The 18,876-nt window shown below is 35.0% G+C and overlaps 3 protein-coding genes and 1 long non-coding RNA gene across 12 annotated transcripts; 3 read left to right on the forward strand and 1 right to left on the reverse strand.

Annotated features, from left to right (window-relative positions):
* Positions 1-314: 314 nt before the first annotated feature.
* LOC122572486 (NF-X1-type zinc finger protein NFXL1) lies at positions 315-3,642 on the forward strand. Of its 2 annotated transcripts, none has more exons than XM_043737463.1 (6): positions 315-456; positions 571-882; positions 966-1,078; positions 1,161-2,841; positions 2,943-3,333; positions 3,455-3,642. In XM_043737463.1, exons 2-6 carry the CDS (start codon positions 619-621, stop codon positions 3,592-3,594), a joined length of 2,589 nt encoding a protein of 862 aa, XP_043593398.1. In that variant the 5' UTR covers positions 315-456; positions 571-618; the 3' UTR covers positions 3,595-3,642. The 2 variants fall into 2 exon arrangements, with proteins under 2 accessions (XP_043593398.1, XP_043593399.1); XM_043737464.1 differs by having other exon boundaries at positions 315-452.
* A 52-nt stretch (positions 3,643-3,694) lies between these two features.
* LOC122572482 (pre-mRNA-processing factor 6) lies at positions 3,695-7,996 on the forward strand. 2 transcript variants are annotated; one of them, XM_043737459.1, is made up of 10 exons: positions 3,695-3,790; positions 4,198-4,312; positions 4,404-4,463; positions 4,541-4,667; positions 4,746-5,296; positions 5,373-6,153; positions 6,217-6,432; positions 6,511-6,852; positions 6,929-7,272; positions 7,360-7,996. In XM_043737459.1, exons 2-10 carry the CDS (start codon positions 4,218-4,220, stop codon positions 7,637-7,639), a joined length of 2,796 nt encoding a protein of 931 aa, XP_043593394.1. In that variant the 5' UTR covers positions 3,695-3,790; positions 4,198-4,217; the 3' UTR covers positions 7,640-7,996. The 2 variants fall into 2 exon arrangements, with proteins under 2 accessions (XP_043593394.1, XP_043593393.1); XM_043737458.1 differs by lacking the exon at positions 3,695-3,790 and having other exon boundaries at positions 4,072-4,312.
* A 642-nt stretch (positions 7,997-8,638) lies between these two features.
* Positions 8,639-18,826, forward strand: LOC122572496 (thymosin beta). 2 transcript variants are annotated; one of them, XM_043737494.1, is made up of 6 exons: positions 8,639-8,796; positions 16,712-16,864; positions 17,041-17,154; positions 17,748-17,861; positions 17,974-18,087; positions 18,167-18,826. In XM_043737494.1, exons 2-6 carry the CDS (start codon positions 16,735-16,737, stop codon positions 18,193-18,195), a joined length of 501 nt encoding a protein of 166 aa, XP_043593429.1. In that variant the 5' UTR covers positions 8,639-8,796; positions 16,712-16,734; the 3' UTR covers positions 18,196-18,826. The 2 variants fall into 2 exon arrangements, with proteins under 2 accessions (XP_043593429.1, XP_043593431.1); XM_043737496.1 differs by lacking the exon at positions 17,041-17,154.
* LOC122572501 lies at positions 8,805-14,713 on the reverse strand. 6 transcript variants are annotated; one of them, XR_006318470.1, is made up of 4 exons: positions 11,648-14,713; positions 10,937-11,064; positions 10,304-10,874; positions 8,805-9,631 (listed from the first exon to the last, which is right to left on the reverse strand). It is a non-coding gene; the product is annotated as an uncharacterized LOC122572501 (long non-coding RNA). The 6 variants fall into 6 exon arrangements; XR_006318473.1 differs by lacking the exon at positions 8,805-9,631 and having other exon boundaries at positions 9,712-10,874; positions 11,648-11,885; positions 12,020-14,713; XR_006318472.1 differs by lacking the exon at positions 8,805-9,631 and having other exon boundaries at positions 9,712-10,874; positions 11,648-11,885; positions 11,956-14,713.
* Positions 18,827-18,876: the final 50 nt, after the last annotated feature.

Consider the following 18,876-nt stretch of genomic DNA (forward strand, 5'->3'; position numbering starts at 1 on the left):
GGGTAAATTGAGTAAATTGTTTAGCATTATGACTATCAAACCATACACTTTAGTAAAAAGAGGTTATTGGAAGACACTGCTGTGCAAATCCTTCTGAATTCGTTAAATCAAAAAACATATCTCTTTGAATGATAGATTTGTTTATCTCGTCTGAATTAACCAATCAAATGTAATTTACGATATCAGTGATCACATCGTTAATGATTGATTCCTATCTATGTTATTATTTCCCACAAAATAACCAATAAATATATTGTCGAGTTGTTTGTATATTTTAACTGTGTAATAAAGAAGTGCGTGGCAAGAATATGGCAGAATATTTTGAATAACTCGAATGTAATTCATTTCAAAGAAAATACTTTATTTGTTTCCTCAAATATATCGTTCACGCGGAATTGATATGCTATAGTAAGCTACTTACACGTTAAATATTTCTTCACTTAAACGTAAGCGTAGGTAAATATAAATTATTATTTTATATATGAAAAATATGTTCTTTTTTCATTTTTGTAATATTATTAACATCATTGATCGTATCTCTGTATACAGTTTTATGTTTCATCATTACAGGACAAAGTTATTACATATTTCATGAGTAAGATAAAATTCTAAATAAAGATGCAGAAATTTAGACAAGCTCAAGCAGAAAATAAAATAGCAATTAATAAACATTTAGAAGCAAATGCTTATCTAGAATCTTCCAGTGAGGATGAAGATGATAGAAATGAAGAGGATATACAAAATATAGTTGGAAAAGTAATATCTGCCTACCAAGGCAAAGAGGCAGATGCAGAAAAAATTTTATCATATTTAATTAATATTTTTCAATCTGGCAATGCTGTTTGTTTAATATGTATTTCAACTGTAAAAAGAGTAGATCCAGTATGTTTTTTTAAAACTATATAAATTTATGGTATATAAACTTTGTTATACATTTTGTATTACAATATATGTTAATGTTCTAGATTTGGAATTGTAACAAGTGTTTTGCTTTCCTACATCTGTCTTGCATTTTGCATTGGATACAGGATAGTTTGAATGTTAAACGCGAGAAAGGTATCACATCAATATGGGCATGGTAAGAAATAATTTAAAATGTTCTACAGATATGTATATTGATAATACGCTCATTTAAATATTATATATGAATATTATTTTAGTCCAAAATGTCGTATGGAATATAATCAAGATGATATTCCTCGTAACTATAAATGCTTTTGTAAAAAAACCATAGATCCCCCATATAGTCCATGGAATATTCCACATTCCTGTGGAGAAACATGCGACAAACTGCTGCAACCAGAATGTGGTCACAAATGTGTTTTGCTTTGCCATCCTGGACCATGTCCTCCTTGTGCAAAGACGGTATCTATTAAATGCTACTGTGGCAAACAGATGCCTCAACAACGACGATGCAATGCCAAAGAATGGAGTTGTGGTACTGAATGTAACAAAGAGTATAAGTTATGTTCACATACTTGCAAAGAAGTGTGTCACTCAGGGGAATGTCCTCCTTGTCCAGAAATATTATTACTAGAATGCCACTGTAAGAGTAACAAAGAATTAAAGCAATGCTCTGAAGGTCTATGGACTTGTAATAAACTTTGTGGCAGACCTCTTTCTTGTAATGTTCACATATGTCAAAGTAAATGTCATTTAATTGGTGACTGTGGACCCTGTCCATCGGAGAAGAATAGAACATGTCCGTGTGGGAAAAAACGTTATGCCATTTCTTGCAAACAAGAACAGCTACCCACATGTGGAGATACATGTGGAAAATTATTAAATTGCAGTTCGCATTATTGTAATATGAGATGTCATACAGATCGTTGTGGGCAGTGTTTAGAGGTAGTCACAAAATCGTGTAGATGTGGCAGCTATCAGAAAGAAATTGCATGTGGCAAAGAATTTCATTGCAATAAAAAGTGCATGCAAATGCGGTTGTGCGGAAGACATTTGTGTAATAAGAAATGCTGCGACTGCTTGATTAAAAACACGTATAACGTGTGCGAAAAAGTATGCGATAATGCTTTAAACTGCCGCAAACATAAATGTGCTGCTCCTTGTCATAGTGGCCCTTGTTATCCGTGCGCACGAACTGACGTTATTCAATGTAGATGCGGATATAATAAGATAACGGTACCATGTGGCACGGTAAAAAAGATCAAGCCACCAGCTTGCAATAAGCCATGTAAAATACCTCCGATTTGCCATCATCCCAAACGAGAAACTCACAAATGCCATCAAGGTCACTGTCCACCTTGCAAAAAGATTTGCGGCATGGTATATAAACGATGTGGTCATTCTTGTGTAGCTGTTTGCCACACAAAAGTGTGGCTAAAGGTAAGCAAAAATGACATAAAGACGCAACCAGCAGGACCATGGGACATACAAAAGGAAACTTATCAGCTAAAAACATTACCATGTCCACCATGTGAAGTTTCTGTACAAGTTACATGTTTAGGAGGACATGAAACACGTCCATGGCCTTGTCACATGGCTAGACCTACATCTTGCGGAAGATTGTGCGGGAAAACGTTATTATGCACGAATCATACATGCGAATTGATTTGTCATAAAATACCATCATCTGAAGAAAATAAGAATGGTACCCCGTGTATGGAGTGTGAAAAACCATGTTTACTTCCACGACCACAGGGATGCACACATTTATGCTCAGAACCTTGTCATCCTGCACCATGTAGCCCTTGCAAACAATTAGTTAAAATTTCATGCCATTGTGGTATAAGCACTTTATATCATAGATGTTCTGAATTAACATCGGCTAAAGCTGAGAGACGTAATGAATTGCTCAAATGCGGGAATCAATGCCCCAAAAATGTAATTAAATTATGTATTACTGTAGATTAATAATCAGTCTATATATATATTACTAGTAAATGTACTATAATGTTAAATGTGCTAATTATGTTCCATTTCAGTATCCTTGTGGACATCGATGTATAAATGATTGTCATCCTGGTCCATGCAAGAATGAAAAGGAATGCAACAAGAAGGTGAAGCTGTTTTGCGTGTGCAGACGTATTAAGAAAGATTTTATTTGTTCTGTGGTGCAGAAAGAGGAAATTTGTATAAAATGCGATGATATTTGTGCCAAACTAATAAACGAAAAACGTCAAGCTGAAGCTGCTTTATTAGAACAAAAGCGGCAAGCCGAAGAAATACGTAATCAACAAGAAATAGAGAAATTTGAACGAAAATTTAAACCCCGTCGCAAAGGAAAGGATAAATTCGATAAAAAACAATTACAAAATGAGACATGTAATAATTATAGAAAATATTGGATTTTAGGCATTTTAATATGTACAATAGGTATAGTAATATTTTACATGACTGCTCAACAATTGTGAACGAAATTATGTACATATTCAACTGTATGTTTGCAATAACTTGTAATTCCCATTATAAACGTAGATTATATTTTTAATTCTAGTTCAATCGTTTGAGTTCCAGGGGTCACTGAAAAAACTGAGTCGAAAAATCAACAAACAGCGTAACAATCAGCGCAATAGCGCTTGTCATATTTGTTACTTTATGAAATATATCTATATTATTATATATGCGTACTATTAGTTTATAAATATTTCAAGTTTTGTTCAATAAAAATTATTGGGAAGGTAACGATGAAATACAAAATACCGCCAGTCGTCCGTAGCGTTTAAATGTGCTGGGACTTTTCGACACAAAATCTAAACAGCGCGGTCGCGCTGCTTGGAACTCAAACGGTTAATAAATTAGTGCCGAAACTTTCAATAATTTATCGTCTAATGTAAGATATTTCAGTCTATTAAATCTTTTTTGTAACTATATTTGTGCCATAGAATTACAAGGCCCAAAGAATTTTTGATTATGTGCATTTTGTAAATTTCTGTTATATGTCTAATGGTTAGCAAAATTGTGAGAGAACATTTAATATTGTACTGGATTTTTATTTTACTATGTAGTATTTTGGCATAAGTTAACTTTACTACTGTAACATAAAGTGATCAAATTATTAAAAATTATTTGTCTACAGTTTATTTTTTTATGGACTAATGATAAATTTAGCCCTATTAAATGTTAGTTTCTTCAAAGTGCCATCTAGCATTAAGAAGTCACCTTTCAATCTTTTGAAGCAGACGTTTGTATCATTTAGAGGTTAAGTGTATAAAAGAATTTTGTTTGTGTTTACATAAGTGGATCAACAAAAAGTTAGAATGGCAGGTCCATCGGTTTCGTTATCAACGAGAAACAAAAAACATTTTTTGGGTGTTCCGGCACCTTTAGGATATGTTGCTGGTGTTGGAAGAGGGTAATATATAAGAAGCAATGTTATTTAGCTAACCTAACCCCTTTTAATGAAATAAAATATTAATATATGGGTTTAACACCTTGTTTTTTAGAGCCACTGGATTTACAACTAGATCTGATATCGGTCCAGCTCGTGATGCTAACGATGTTTCGTAAGTACTGCATTATATTCCGGCTTTTCCCCTTTAATTGAAGTATTTCGTACCGATGTTTCATATTTTGTTTGTAGGGATGATAGACATGCTCCACCAACAAAAAGAACAAAGAAAAAGGAAGAAGAAGAAGAAGATGAAGAGGATTTGAATGATTCTAATTATGATGAATTTTCTGGATATGGAGGATCTTTGTTCAGTAAAGTAGGACAATGAAAGAACACTTTATTAAATATTTATAATTATATGATTCAATTTATTAAATGATTAAGTATCTTGCAGGATCCATATGATAAAGACGATGAAGAAGCTGATGCTATTTATGAGGCAATTGACAAACGAATGGATGAAAAGCGTAAAGAATACAGAGAGAAAAGGCTTAGAGAAGAGTTAGAAAGGTATCGTCAAGAACGTCCTAAAATACAACAACAGTTTTCTGACTTGAAAAGGGAATTAGTAAATGTAGCCGAGGAAGAATGGAAAAATGTTCCAGAAGTCGGTGACGCTAGAAATCGAAAGCAACGAAACCCACGGGCGGAAAAATTTACACCATTACCGGATTCCGTCCTTGCACGAAATTTAGGAGGAGAAACATCAACCAGTATAGATCCATCAAGTGGTTTGGCATCAATGATGCCTGGTGTAGCAACACCCGGAATGTTAACACCAACAGGAGACTTAGATTTAAGAAAAATTGGACAGGCTAGAAATACTTTAATGAATGTCAAGTTGAATCAGGTTTCTGATTCTGTAGAAGGGCAAACTGTTGTTGATCCTAAGGGTTATCTCACAGATTTGCAAAGTATGATACCAACATATGGTGGTGATATCAAGTGAGTTAAAGAAACATCAAATGTATCTTAATGGTAATTATAATTCAATGAAGTTAATATTTATTCTTAATTTCAGTGATATCAAGAAAGCTAGGTTGTTACTAAAATCTGTAAGGGAGACAAATCCTAATCATCCACCAGCATGGATCGCTTCTGCTCGTTTAGAGGAAGTCACCGGGAAAGTGCAAGCTGCACGGAATTTAATAATGAAAGGCTGTGAAGTGAACCCTACGTCGGAAGATTTATGGTTAGAAGCGGCTAGGCTGCAGCCACCAGATACAGCTAAAGCTGTAATTGCGCAATCTGTACGACACATACCAACGTCTGTTAGAATTTGGATAAAAGCGGCGGATTTGGAAACAGAAACAAAAGCGAAAAGAAGAGTATATCGCAAAGCATTAGAGCATATTCCAAATTCAGTGAGATTATGGAAAGCTGCAGTGGAATTAGAAGAACCAGAAGACGCACGAATTTTGCTCAGTCGAGCAGTCGAGTGCTGTCCAACCAGTGTAGATCTATGGCTTGCTCTTGCTCGATTGGAAACTTATGATAATGCTAGGAAAGTTCTTAACAAAGCAAGAGAAAATATTCCAACAGATAGACAAATCTGGACAACAGCCGCAAAATTGGAAGAAGCGAACGGGAATAAACATATGGTAGAGAAAATTATCGATCGTGCGATATCTTCTTTGAGCGCGAACGGAGTGGAAATTAATAGAGAACACTGGTTTAAAGAAGCTATGGAGGCTGAAAAAGCTGGAGCAGTACATACATGTCAAGTTATTGTTAAAGCAATTATTGGTTTCGGAGTGGAAGAAGAAGACAGGAAACATACGTGGATGGAAGACGCAGAAACCGTAATATTTTATATTTGTATTTATAGTCATATGAGCAATTACTTATTGCATTTATTGTTTTAGTGCGCTCAACAAGGGGCACTGGAATGTGCTAGAGCAGTCTACGCTTATGCGTTATCGACATTCCCTAGTAAGAAGTCTATTTGGTTACGTGCAGCTTACTTTGAGAAAACTTATGGAACGCGAGAGTCTTTAGAATCTTTGCTTCAAAGAGCAGTTGCTCACTGTCCAAAGAGTGAAGTACTTTGGCTCATGGGCGCAAAATCGAAGTGGTTGGCTGTAAGTAAAATTCATGAAAAATGAAATTTCACGAAAGTGCTTTTATAATCTATGAGTAATGTTATATTCTATTTTAAGGGTGATGTTCCAGCAGCAAGAGGTATTTTATCACTTGCGTTTCAAGCAAATCCAAATTCGGAGGAGATTTGGTTAGCAGCTGTGAAGCTAGAATCAGAAAATTCTGAATACGAAAGAGCTAGACGGTTGCTCGCGAAAGCAAGAGCATCTGCACCAACTCCTAGAGTTATGATGAAAAGCGCAAAATTAGAATGGGCTTTGAATAATCTCGACGCAGCCTTATTGCTTCTGAAAGAAGCTCTAGAAGCATTCGATGATTTCCCGAAACTATGGCTAATGAAAGGGCAGATCGAAGAACAGCAAGGAAACTTGGACAAAGCTTTGGAAACATACAATCAAGCTGTAAGCATTCTCTTCTTTCTTTTTATTAATTCACTTTTAGTTAGGAAGTAATCTTTTAGTTTTATTTATTTTATAGATAAAAAAATGTCCCAATTCTATTCCACTATGGCGTTTGTTAGCACAATTAGAGCACAGAAAGGGTCAAGTTACTAAAGCTAGGTCAGTTCTGGAGAAGGCTCGCCTAAAAAATCCGAAGAACCCAGAGCTTTGGTTAGAAGCCATCAGAAATGAATTAAAAACTGGTGGTGTTAGAGATATGGCAAATACGCTTATGGCAAAAGCACTTCAAGAATGTCCAACGTCTGGTTTACTTTGGGCAGAGGCAATTTTTATGGAACCTCGACCACAGAGGAAAACTAAAAGCGTTGATGCTTTGAAAAAGTGCGAGCATGATCCACACGTGCTTCTTGCAGTATCTAAGTGAGTGACTGTTTATTACGATATTTTTATATAATGGCACACGGATTATTTGAATAATCATTTATCATTTTAATAATTATTTCATAGATTATTCTGGTGTGAACATAAAATTTCGAAGTGTCGTGACTGGTTCAATCGAACAGTGAAGATAGATCCAGATTTGGGAGACGCGTGGGCATATTTCTACAAATTTGAGCTTTTAAACGGTACAGAAGAGCAACAAGAAGATGTAAAGAAAAGATGCATTGCTGCAGAACCCCATCATGGTGAAAATTGGTGTAAAGTATCAAAGAATATAGCGAACTGGTGTTTGAATACTGATCAAATTTTAGTATTAGTTGCAAAAGATTTACCAATTCCAATATAATTAATTAAGTAATATAGGTAAATATTGTATATATCTATTTTTTAAAAATTAACTATTAATTATAACAATAGAATGAATAACATCCTATATATGCAAACTCCTTTAAAATTTATATATATATATATATATGTACTTTTAATTTAATTTAAATAACCAAAAGATTCAAAATCATTTTCGTTTTGAATGTTTTTAAAGTACATATGTATTTTATTATGCTTAGTATGACTAGTAATGCATACTGCTATTCTGCATATCGTCTATGGCTTATTTTACTCTATAGTTAAAACAGTTTCGAACTATTAATTAAGAAATTCAATTCATAAGAAATAATAAAATTTATATGATATTTTTCAGTTTATAGGAATATTTCCTTTCCTTCAATACATTTTTATAATTAATATTTATTTGGTCCAACTAGAAGACGAAACATTTATTGAAAAGCGCCGTAATGGACGGTATTGCTCTTCCTTTAAATAAGTCAATTTTTCCGAATATACCGGGCTATTTCGAAGTGCTACCCAACGGGACTGCCATATGACGCGCAGCTGGGATAACTATAAGATGAGTCATTTCAGCTCTCGTCAACCCCTAGAACGTCCTTCGGCCCTGCTCCCTTTCCATTGTGCCAGAAATAGCAACGGTGCATTTCTTCGGTACTTTTGCTTACGACTGCTATTTCAATTTATCCAGGAATAATATCCGTCGTATAAATTGCTAAACGAAGAAAAAGAACATAATCTAATAACGAAATAAAAGTATTGAAAGCGAGTTTACGCTTAAAAAACATGAAACTTTTTCGTGCATCGAATGCAAAATCATACTTGTCGCGAAGGGTGAGTCAGCCACCCTCCCGATGACGGTCAAGGAGACCATTGGAGGAAGTGTTCGATGGATGGAAGGAGGAATTTGGTAGTGAGCGGGAGTGAAACGATGGTGCGTGATTGGCCAACGTTCGGGGTCTGAATTTGTGGTGGGGTTGAACGGTGCGAGCGTAGGATCGGCAGAAGGAAGAGTGGAAGAGTGGTTCGCCGGTGTTACCTGGTGTTACGTGCCGTGGAATCACTAGCCGGTCAGTCAGTGTACTGCCTCCATCCTGCCCTTGAACGTTTGGCTGGACGGTGTTGCGCTTGCCTATCTCTCTAGGTGACAACTGACAGGTCAGTGCTCTTTGCCGCCGATGCATTCTATCTACGATCATCTAAATTGCATGCGCTTTCAAGTGTATAAAAAAGCATACGGTGATATTTTCGTTGACGTATCAAAGCGAACCGGCTTTCTTCGTTGCCGTTCGAAGAAAGGCGGTATCGTATATCGTGTGTGTATACTTGCATGTTTTTTAATAAGACGAAAACTGGTCGAAGACGATCGGTATCGGTTAGTCACTCGAGTCATCCTTCCTGCGCCTGAACTTGGAAATCGCCATAAGGATAATATACTTTTGAGGATATCGATCGTCTTCATTATTCGCCGATCGAAAATGGAGGGGTGTGGTCAAATCTCCATACGCGTTCTGTACACCTACGAATCTGAATCGTTGATACGAAACAATAAATTTTTCATTTTTTTTTTCTTTTATATAACAGGCGTTTAAAATATTATATCGTAGCGTCTTGTATAAATTACTATTATACTTTTACGATATTTGAATATCTAAAATAAGAAATATTATTATTACCACCCTTCGTGTTTTACACACTTTATAATCCTTAGAAATATATTTTTGTATATGCCGGTAAACATTTGAAATAATAATTAAGCTTGGGATAAATGAGTCATACGAATTTCGGAAGCATTGGCCATTAAGTAAGTAAGTACTTATCGCTGGGCTCTTGTGAGTCCGTTAGGATGATAGGATGGGATAAGGGCGTGGTTTTGACAGATGCACTCCGCCGCGCATCAGACACACAAATGCGCTTCTGGTTGCCGACTGGCAAGCACGCTTTTGTCCTTGTAATTGCAAGTATTTACTGCCTTTCGTCGGGAGCTAGATTTCTGGAAAAATTAATTTTTTCCTTGAAAATATTTGGAAACAAATAATAGTAATTAAGTAATTATTTTAAGTAAAACAATAATGAAACAATTATTCTTTTTAATAAATAGTTGCCTTGGTGGACTCATTACATTGCAGTACATGCAATATAAATTGCATTTTTCTCTAATTAAATCTACACATATTCATGCGTGGTATCTTCATAAGGAAGAATCCAGCGGTATTTGCATCTTATCATGTCTCGGACAAGTTGACTCGTTTCAAGGCAAACGAGCAGATATTTCGAATAAGTAAAACACTCTAGAAATTCTGTTTATCGATTTGTATAGCAGACACAATTTTTATTTGCGATGTCTCATACGTATAACACATCGGTTTACTCTTGAACATAACGATTATGATAACTTGTATCTATGTATTTGCAATTTAGTGCGTCCAAACTAGATAAATATCCGATGACAAATCCATACTTCTACTAGAAGTTTTCTTTAAATAAAATTCAGTCATTTACCTGAAAATAAATACATTTTTATAATCTATTCTAATAGCACGTATTTTACATCTATGCCTTTTAATAATTCTGATATATACTTCTGATATCTACAAATGCTTGCGTATTAGTGGAAAAAGAACGAGGATCGAGGTGAATCCCACGCGATGTATTAAAAAATCACCTTTTTACCATTGACCATGAAAGCCGAGGTCGTCGATACGTTATGTAGTACGCATAGATAGCTGTGAAGAGTTCAGATACCCCACTCTTCGACCCCCGCATTGCCAATCGATGAAACCGTCTGCCACCAGTCGACCGCTCCCCCGATGCAACCCCACATGTATAAAACCGACACGTATATATTTACACGACAGCCCCAAAGGGGCGCGCGCGCACCGCTATTTCATTCACGTTCCGGAAGAGAAATATCCTAAGACTTCTTCGAGCATACTCAAGGTCGATTCTGGACTAGAACTTAAAACACAATCTACAGTTAAATCTAGAATATAATGGGATGATTAATAAAAAGAAAATATTAAAAAGCTTGATGTTAGAACATATATAAAGTGTTATGATTTCCTTTAAAAAAATTTTTGTAATATATCGTTAATTTATTAAACAAATGGTAGAAGATTTATCGTACGTTCCTGACGAAAAGAGTGCCTTCTGAACACGACTGTATCACCCCTTATTCGTCAAGTATCACAATCGGGATGTCGCTTGTCATGCAGAAGCGTAATGACGAAAGCAATCTGCAATCAAGATTGGGTCAGAGGGTTCTCTTCAGAGTTCTTTATTCATTCACGATGTATACCTTGGTACTCGTTCACGAAATCTTGACCGCTGAAGAGGATTCCTTCCGCATCGGTTACTGCGTCGAAATAGCGGTATAATTTAATGTATGACGTGGCTTTCATCGGCGAATTCTTGCTTTTCTTACAACTATAAACACAGTTAAATATTTATTAATTACGAAGATATATCAAAATCTATATCTTAATATTGATATGGTTAATGAGATTAACGAGATTAACAAAATTAAATTAGGGCTCTTCAATAGAAATTTTTATGATACTTTTGGAGCCTGAAAAATTCATTTTATACGATAAGGACAAAAAGAAGTGTATTTTCAAGTCTGCGAGCAGGACAAGCCGCTTGGTAACACGTAATACGTCCCTGAACGTACGCGCCACCGCTCGATACGATACGCGCGCGTCCAGGGTTCGTTAGCCGTCACGGTTGCACGAAAGAGAGAGGAAGAGAAGAAGAAAGAGAGAAAAAGAGGGCGTTTGTATCGCGTTTGCTCGAAGCGCGAGCGCAACACGGAATCATCGCAAGCAAACGCATTTTCTAGCCATGCTGCACGCTTTTACGTGGGTATTTGACGGTATACGTAGGTGGCCAAGCGTGTGCGCAGTCCACCAGCACCATTAACTGGTCAATGCAATAGCCAAACGCCACACGAGTCCGTTCAGAAACGAACCGCTGCATACGCCACTGAGGGTCCTCCATTAAATGCGATTACCCAAGTTAATTGGCAGGCCGCGCGAACTCGTTAGCCGTCAGCCGTAAGATCTCTCTTTACCACGAACCCACGACAATGTCTGCCCAGAAACCTTTGGACGATTAACTGATCTTATCGATTCCACCGGATGCGTTTACAGTCGATCGGTTCCAGACACACGCCGGTCCGTTCACCAGACTTACGTAGAAGTTATGAATAATGCGCGCGATCCGTTTGCAGCTGTTCATATCTTCTTCAACTAAAAATATATATTATAAACGTTCAATGTACAAGATATGTATGAATGACGTCAAAATTCGAATAATTACTGTTGTTTATGACAAAGTACTAAACGTTCTTCATGGTAATTATAGTACAGAGATTTCAAGATACCCAGTTAAACGTGAGTCTCATAGATGTGTTCAATCTCGCGATGAGCATGGCTCGTCGAAGCGTAGCGTACACCGACGCGTCCTGCAAACCGGCTAGCGCGTCGGTGCGAGCAACCTAGTTTCCTTATTAACTTGCAGACCTCTTTTCTCCTCGCGAGATCAAGTAGGATTTATCGTGATTTCTCTTCGGACACTGGCGTACTGAAGCCGTTTTTAGCTCTCCTCTTCCCCCTCGTTGTATCGTGATAAAATCAAATGAGATACATCTTTTAGAATCATCGAGAACTACCGTTGCTTTCTTGACTTTTGTGAAATCGACCGACTTAACGTTGTAACATGCCGCGAAATCGTACGGTATCAAGCATTTGAATAAGACTACATTAATTTTGGCATTACTATGAGATTCTTTATTATGTATAAAGGCTTGTTTCTTTTCATAAAGTTATATACAATTTTGAAAAATGAAACTGGCCTTGAGAAGATTAATTCGTATGTATTGGACATACTCAAACGTGCTAACCGTACAACTAAAGTAATCTCCTCTTCTTTTGTTACCGTTACGCATAACGCAGACCAGTGGGTGCTTTCGTATGCGTGCACTCGATGCAAGACTCCTACACGTGTACCGATGATAGGGAGAGAAGAAATATTCAACAAGCGGATACGTAAAGGACACGAATGTGTTTCACAGTTGCGTATTCAGCCTCTTTCGAGCTCTCTCTATATACAGCCATACGGCTAGCTACCATATAAGGACCTATACACAGCCTTGTCGATGCTGACCCACCGTTGGAACGTATCCCTTGAAACGTTCTCTTGGAGCCACTGATGTACGCTATATCTGTGCCTTCTCATCCTTCTTGAATCTGTAATTTCTTCCATTCTGTTCTTTTTGTCTTATCGCACTTGTGTATATTTCTTATTGCCTGTTACAGCGCTAGACTATATTCAACTAATTTTAGAACGAATATAATCATAAGAAATTTTGAAAGAAATAGCTTCTCAAGATAGATTGAGTACTGTTCTTCATTAGAAAGTACTTCCATGTTAGATTTTGCCAGAGAGTGAAATTTGTTTCTTGATTTTTTAAAAATATGCTTGTAAAAAATATAGTAGGTCCAAAACTTTTATGTAACACATTTAACGCAACTTGCTCTTTGAAATATAAATAATGTTGATTTCTCTCAAACGATAATGGAACTCCAAGAAGCATTGTGTCATAGTCATAACAGTTTCAAGTACTGATAAAGGTTTTGCGACTTTGAACCAGTGAGTCCGCTTCATGAAATGTACAAGTTTCTTCTGAAGTACAAGTTTCGATGTAAAAGTACAATGTACAATCTTCTTGGCTAGTGATATTTTCGTCTGTTCAAAACAGTCGTTGAAATGCCTAAAAGTAACGAATATAAGCGACGTAAATAGGGAAAAAACGAAGTGGAAGCGAAAACACAGAAAGAAATGGTAGGGAGAGCCCGACGAATATGAGTCATTCTAGCTTCAGTGGTGCACAAGCTTTTTTAATTGTACACTCCTGCCGGTCAAACATGCGAAACTGTATTCATTTGCGAATATACTTCATTTTGCTATAATATTGCACATAGTGAACAGGACAAGTCTTGTACACGAAAATAACCATGCGATTTTTAAGATTTTGAGATCGCTTAGGTACCGTGAATGCGAAGTATTGTCGATTGTGCATCACTGCTCCAACAACTGTAAAATGTAAAAGAACCGTGAGTGCCGGATTCGATGTATGAACATATGACGAGTCTTTCTGTCAAGTTTCTTACGACGGAACGTGCATGGATTATTAATTATATTTCAACATACATTAAAACCATTTTATTATTTACGTTTCATGAATATATATACGTAATACATACAAATACTTTGCAAAACAGTTTATGACGAAGTACTTTTATTATGAATTTATTTATTGTTTATGAATTTTTTTAATTCTTAAAATTTGGTAGAATACATAAATATAGCGTAGTAGAGTAGAAGAATTTTATAAATTCGTAAATTTATAAATTTGTTTAGTTAAAGCAAATATAATTTGTGAGATTAAACTGGGAATGAGAATCCTGGTTCATAAAAATGCCGACGTTTCAGTAAGAATTCACAGAGGAGGATATGTGACCAGAAAGGAAATGGAAAGAAACGCGAACCGGAAGTAGCAAGCTTTAGCTTCCGCTTCGTAACGCATTAGTTACTGGCGTGTAATACGAAATTTAGACAACAAAGAATCTCCAGACAGATTTTATTAATGAGAGATATCGTATCTTGCTTGCGTTTCTCTAATAACATTTTTACACAAACCAAGTCCGACTAGATACGATTAAACGAGTCCACTAATTGCAATTAACGTAACACGTTGCATTTTAAAATGTTACGTGTCCGATTATGTTCCGACATAATTATGGCCAATCCGTTATTTTCACTTATAAAAAGGAAAAAAGAAACACGAATAAGACGAGGCTGTAAAATACTAGATAAGGAATACTTGCCTACCTTTACATTCACTAGAAACGGTGCCGTTATTCGTCCGGAATTTATAGTACTTACATCTGTCTACATCTTCCGTCAATTGAAAAATCTCTTGCTTTACAATCCTTCTGCATTTTCTCAATTCTTCATATTTAATATTTAATATGTACAAATCTAGAAAATAGAGTAATGTATAATATACTAACCTTGTATAATGCATAATAAAAATAATTGGACTTATATAAAATACTTACTTATAAAACTTATAAAAATTCATATTTTTATAAATATAATTAATAAAATAGGTACTCTAATTTGAATATTTTCACATATCTTTACATATAATATATATTATATGCATTTTTGTATGTTCAAATTTTCCATAATTGCATGATGTAGTGTGTAGAGTGAATCAAATCTTTTGCTATATAATCCTTCTATGTTTTCTTGATCTTTTATATTTAATATTTATGAATCTAAAAAATAAAATGATGTATAATATGTAATAATAATATATAATAATGCAAAAATGTTAAAATTTCAAATTTATACGTTTGAAAAGAAATAACAAAGAATGGTATAAAAATGGTAAGTTGTGAGGTGGCTGAGTAAACGTAACGTACTATAGTATAGAGTAAATCAAATCCAATTTGAAATTTTCCATTTTAGTATCGTCGAGTCCTTCTATATATAGCGTGTGCATTATATGAAAGAATTTTCAACGTTTAAATTCCGACGTTTCTGCCAATATGCATTGAAAGCGTTGCGAGAAGCATTCGATATCGATATGTTTGGTCGATAGACGCGCACACTCGAGTGCGCGTATCACGTTTGTGTACACAGACTTCGTTCGATTCTCGGTAACACGATGACAATGAACCGACTCGTTCGCTGACACTTGCAGATTCTCGCTTCTTCTTGTTTCCGATATATCCGATGCTCAATCATTGTTCAATTGAGAATAAAGAAAATGGGCTAAAAGTTGCAGCAAGTATCGCGATTCAGAGCGATATACAGCTGTATATCGTTTACATATGTCACGAAAGTATTCTTACACTTTTTATGAACATATTATGTGTTATACGAAACATTTAAAAATTTTATTAATGCCGGAATGACATCCAACTATCATGATTATATTGATAGAACTATAAATGATTTTGGAAATATATACAACAGTTCCAAATACTTAAGACAAGTATATATTTTGCAGGGATCACGAAAGTATAAACAAGTAATCGTCAGCAACATTAGTAAGTCTCAGTATTCAATGAGATCATTCTCAATTATTAATTCACAGTACACGTTTAAGATGATAAATAAGGTAATAAATACATTTTATATTTGACATATTTTATTTAGTAAATTACATTAATTTTTTACTAAATATAACTTTATAGTGAATATCTTACAGCTTCTATATATTTTTTCAGATTGAGTTCAAATTTTTCCAATATAATTTTTGCACTTCTAAATTTCCCATAAATGTATAAAAAGCTGCATTCTGTTAGTGTGAAAAAGATAAACAATTTTTTAAGAAAAGATTCGGTAACTTACATGTATGTAGATGGCAAAATCTCTAACTTTAATTAAATCTTTCTGAACTTTCGCTACAAATTTTTCGAGCAACCTTAATATTTGAATACTTACCATAGGAAACTTGTACGTATATATTGTGTATATTATATAAAATATCTTGAAATTTCGTTAGAGATAGTTCAAGAATAATTGGATTCTGTTTTGTTATGAATACAACTTGTTCGTTTTCTGGACAGCTTTTGTTCAACTGGACGGTAAACAAAAATATATCGCGTCCACGGACAAAACCCGATAGGTCATTTCAGATTGTAATTCTAGTTGTTGATGTCAGTTTTATAATTGGAAATTCTTCTGGACATCGATATTCAAACGAAACTCTTGCGGGTAGCAAAGTACAAATAAAAGAGATTGTAACTTTTAGATTAGGGACGGAAAATTTGTGTTATAAAATCTTATAATTTCTTAAATAGTTATAAATTTATTTGTGACGTTTTTGGATATTAACAAGTAATCTATCGAGGTTATATTATACAAATTATTTTTATAATTAAAATATATGTAATTATAATACACAGTTATTATATTATATTCAATCATATAATCAATGATACACAATTGATGTTATGAAATATTTTTGTTAACATAAAGAAATGTTTGCTTGTTTCAGATTAAAGAGTACAACACATCACCATGTCGAATCCGTCATTGAAAGACCTGCCAAAAGTAGCCTTAGACTTGAAAAGCGAGTTAGAAGGTTTCAATCATGGCTGTATGAAGAAAGCCGCGACCGCTGAAAAGAACGTTCTACCTTCCGCTGAAGGTACAACGCAAATATTTGTTACTTCTTTCTCCCAAAATCATTGTATTACAGAATTATTTTAATGTTATTCTTACGATTCAATATTCTGTAACTTTATAGACATATAGAGCTCTAATATTAATAATTTTGTTTCTCAAAATTATCGATTATAATGCATGTAATACTGTAATATGTAGACGTGCGACAAGAACGACAACATTCTGAATTAATCCACGATGTGGAGACGTTTAAACCAGATCAATTGAAACATGCCGATACGAAAGAGAAGATCATATTACCCAATGCCAAAGGTATCATAGAAACTTATCTGATTTTTAGGGGAATATTTGATTCTCAGATTCCCTGCTTCTACTTTGGACGGGATCAAAAGGAGGGTATGCTGTTGCTTTTGGTGCTTCGAGGTGACCAAAATATACGTGACCAAACCAAGCTTATTCACTTTCGCTTTCAGCCGCTTAGAAGGAATTGTTTTGCATGTCCACTTAGGTTGTCAGTTGTCGGTAGTCTTGTACTCTGTACTGCGTCCACGATAACAACACGATGTTACGTCCACTATCGCGATAAACATTTTTTTGAAATATCCCAATAACAATAAGGCTTTAATGTTCCTTGCTAGAGGAAACTATTTAAAAATAATATATATACTTTCTTTACATTAATAAATAAGTTCCCCGTAAAAGATTTATATTTATTCGTAATTTTGATAAAATTGGGCAACTACAATGGTTTTAAAATAATTTCATGGTATAGCGACACAGTGAAATTGTTACATAAATATATAGTTGGTGTAATTTCACGGTGGTTTCCACGGTGACCTTACCTTTCATAGTTTTCTCTTACATGTTTCATATTCCGTTCTTTAATCTCAATTTACGCCTTACAGATGTAGCTGCGGAGAAGACTCAACAAACGCTTATGTCAGGCATCGAGACATTCGACCCAAGCAGTCTGAAGCACACCGAAACTCAAGAAAAGATTTTCCTACCTGATATGGATGGTCAGTATTGTATTTCATGACTTCATATATTTTGTTTACCTTTCATAATTTTTGAGAGAAATTATTAATTTGATCCAAGGAAAATGTTAACAAATCGAATTTTTCTGTTCAGTGATCCAGCAGGAGAAAGAAAAGCAAGAGCTGATCTCTGACATTGAGAATTTCAATCCCGCAAAATTGAAGCACGCGGAAACGCTTGAGAAAAATCCCTTGCCTACCAAAGAAGGTGAGCTAGAATGCGAAGTAAATATATTATTAATAAGAGACAATATTTTTCTTATGATGATGTTTTTCTTTTGTTTTAGCAATCGACGCAGAAAAGATAGCTGCTTAAAGGAAGCTTTTAACACGAAAAGAACGGAAAAGAAAGGAAGCAGCGACTCGTCATTTCTTCCATTTTCTATATCGTGACATTTTATAACAATTATTCATACATTGTCGACAAGAAAAAAGGAGAATGCGAAACACTGTGTTAATGTAATCTTATGATTATACTTATCCTACCGCCATGAGCGTCCCTTTCGGCGAGACGCACAAGTCGATTTTTACACAAAACTATTAACAACGGAACGACGATGAAGGTTCAGGTCCAAATTTAATTTAAAAGACAAGAAAAACGAAAAAAATATGCGATAAAACTTCACAAGCCATTGATCTGATTCCTAAAGTTACCAGCCTTAAATAACTTTGGGCTTGCATCGACATCCGTCTTTAATACTAACTCGCCAAAGGATGTACTTTTTATACTAAGAAAGCTGCACGCAGGCAAAATGTTATTTTCGATAGCAACAAAATTGGTAGCATTGCATGCGTTACAGAATATCGCAATGGTACAGCGGTTGATCTTATATTTCTGTAAAAATCATATTTTATATAAGGGGCTATTGTACTTTTTTAATATTTCGTACACATCGCATTGTCATTCCGATGAAAATTATGACGAATAAAAAAGTAATTTGTAAGAAGATGTCTTGTAATATTTGAACCTCTTTCGAAGTTTTTTTTATCGACTTTA

The sequence above is a fragment of the Bombus pyrosoma genome, linkage group LG11 (genome assembly GCF_014825855.1).
Source record: "Bombus pyrosoma isolate SC7728 linkage group LG11, ASM1482585v1, whole genome shotgun sequence".
NCBI classification, from domain to species: Eukaryota; Metazoa; Arthropoda; class Insecta; order Hymenoptera; family Apidae; genus Bombus; species Bombus pyrosoma.

Excerpts from the sequence above, each read along its gene's own strand:
- LOC122572486 (XM_043737463.1), top strand. The coding sequence starts at position 619 with ATGCAGAAATTTAGACAAGCTCAAGCAGAAAATAAAATAGCAATTAAT. Across the intron at positions 883-965 it reads CTGTAAAAAGAGTAGATCCA|ATTTGGAATTGTAACAAGTG; the intron begins GTATGTTTTTTT and ends TTAATGTTCTAG. Across the intron at positions 1,079-1,160 it reads ATCACATCAATATGGGCATG|TCCAAAATGTCGTATGGAAT; the intron begins GTAAGAAATAAT and ends ATATTATTTTAG.
- LOC122572482 (XM_043737459.1), top strand. The coding sequence starts at position 4,218 with ATGGCAGGTCCATCGGTTTCGTTATCAACGAGAAACAAAAAACATTTT. Across the intron at positions 6,154-6,216 it reads GGATGGAAGACGCAGAAACC|TGCGCTCAACAAGGGGCACT; the intron begins GTAATATTTTAT and ends TTATTGTTTTAG. Across the intron at positions 6,433-6,510 it reads CAAAATCGAAGTGGTTGGCT|GGTGATGTTCCAGCAGCAAG; the intron begins GTAAGTAAAATT and ends TTCTATTTTAAG.
- LOC122572496 (XM_043737494.1), top strand. The coding sequence starts at position 16,735 with ATGTCGAATCCGTCATTGAAAGACCTGCCAAAAGTAGCCTTAGACTTG. Across the intron at positions 16,865-17,040 it reads CGTTCTACCTTCCGCTGAAG|ACGTGCGACAAGAACGACAA; the intron begins GTACAACGCAAA and ends TGTAATATGTAG. Across the intron at positions 17,155-17,747 it reads CATATTACCCAATGCCAAAG|ATGTAGCTGCGGAGAAGACT; the intron begins GTATCATAGAAA and ends TACGCCTTACAG.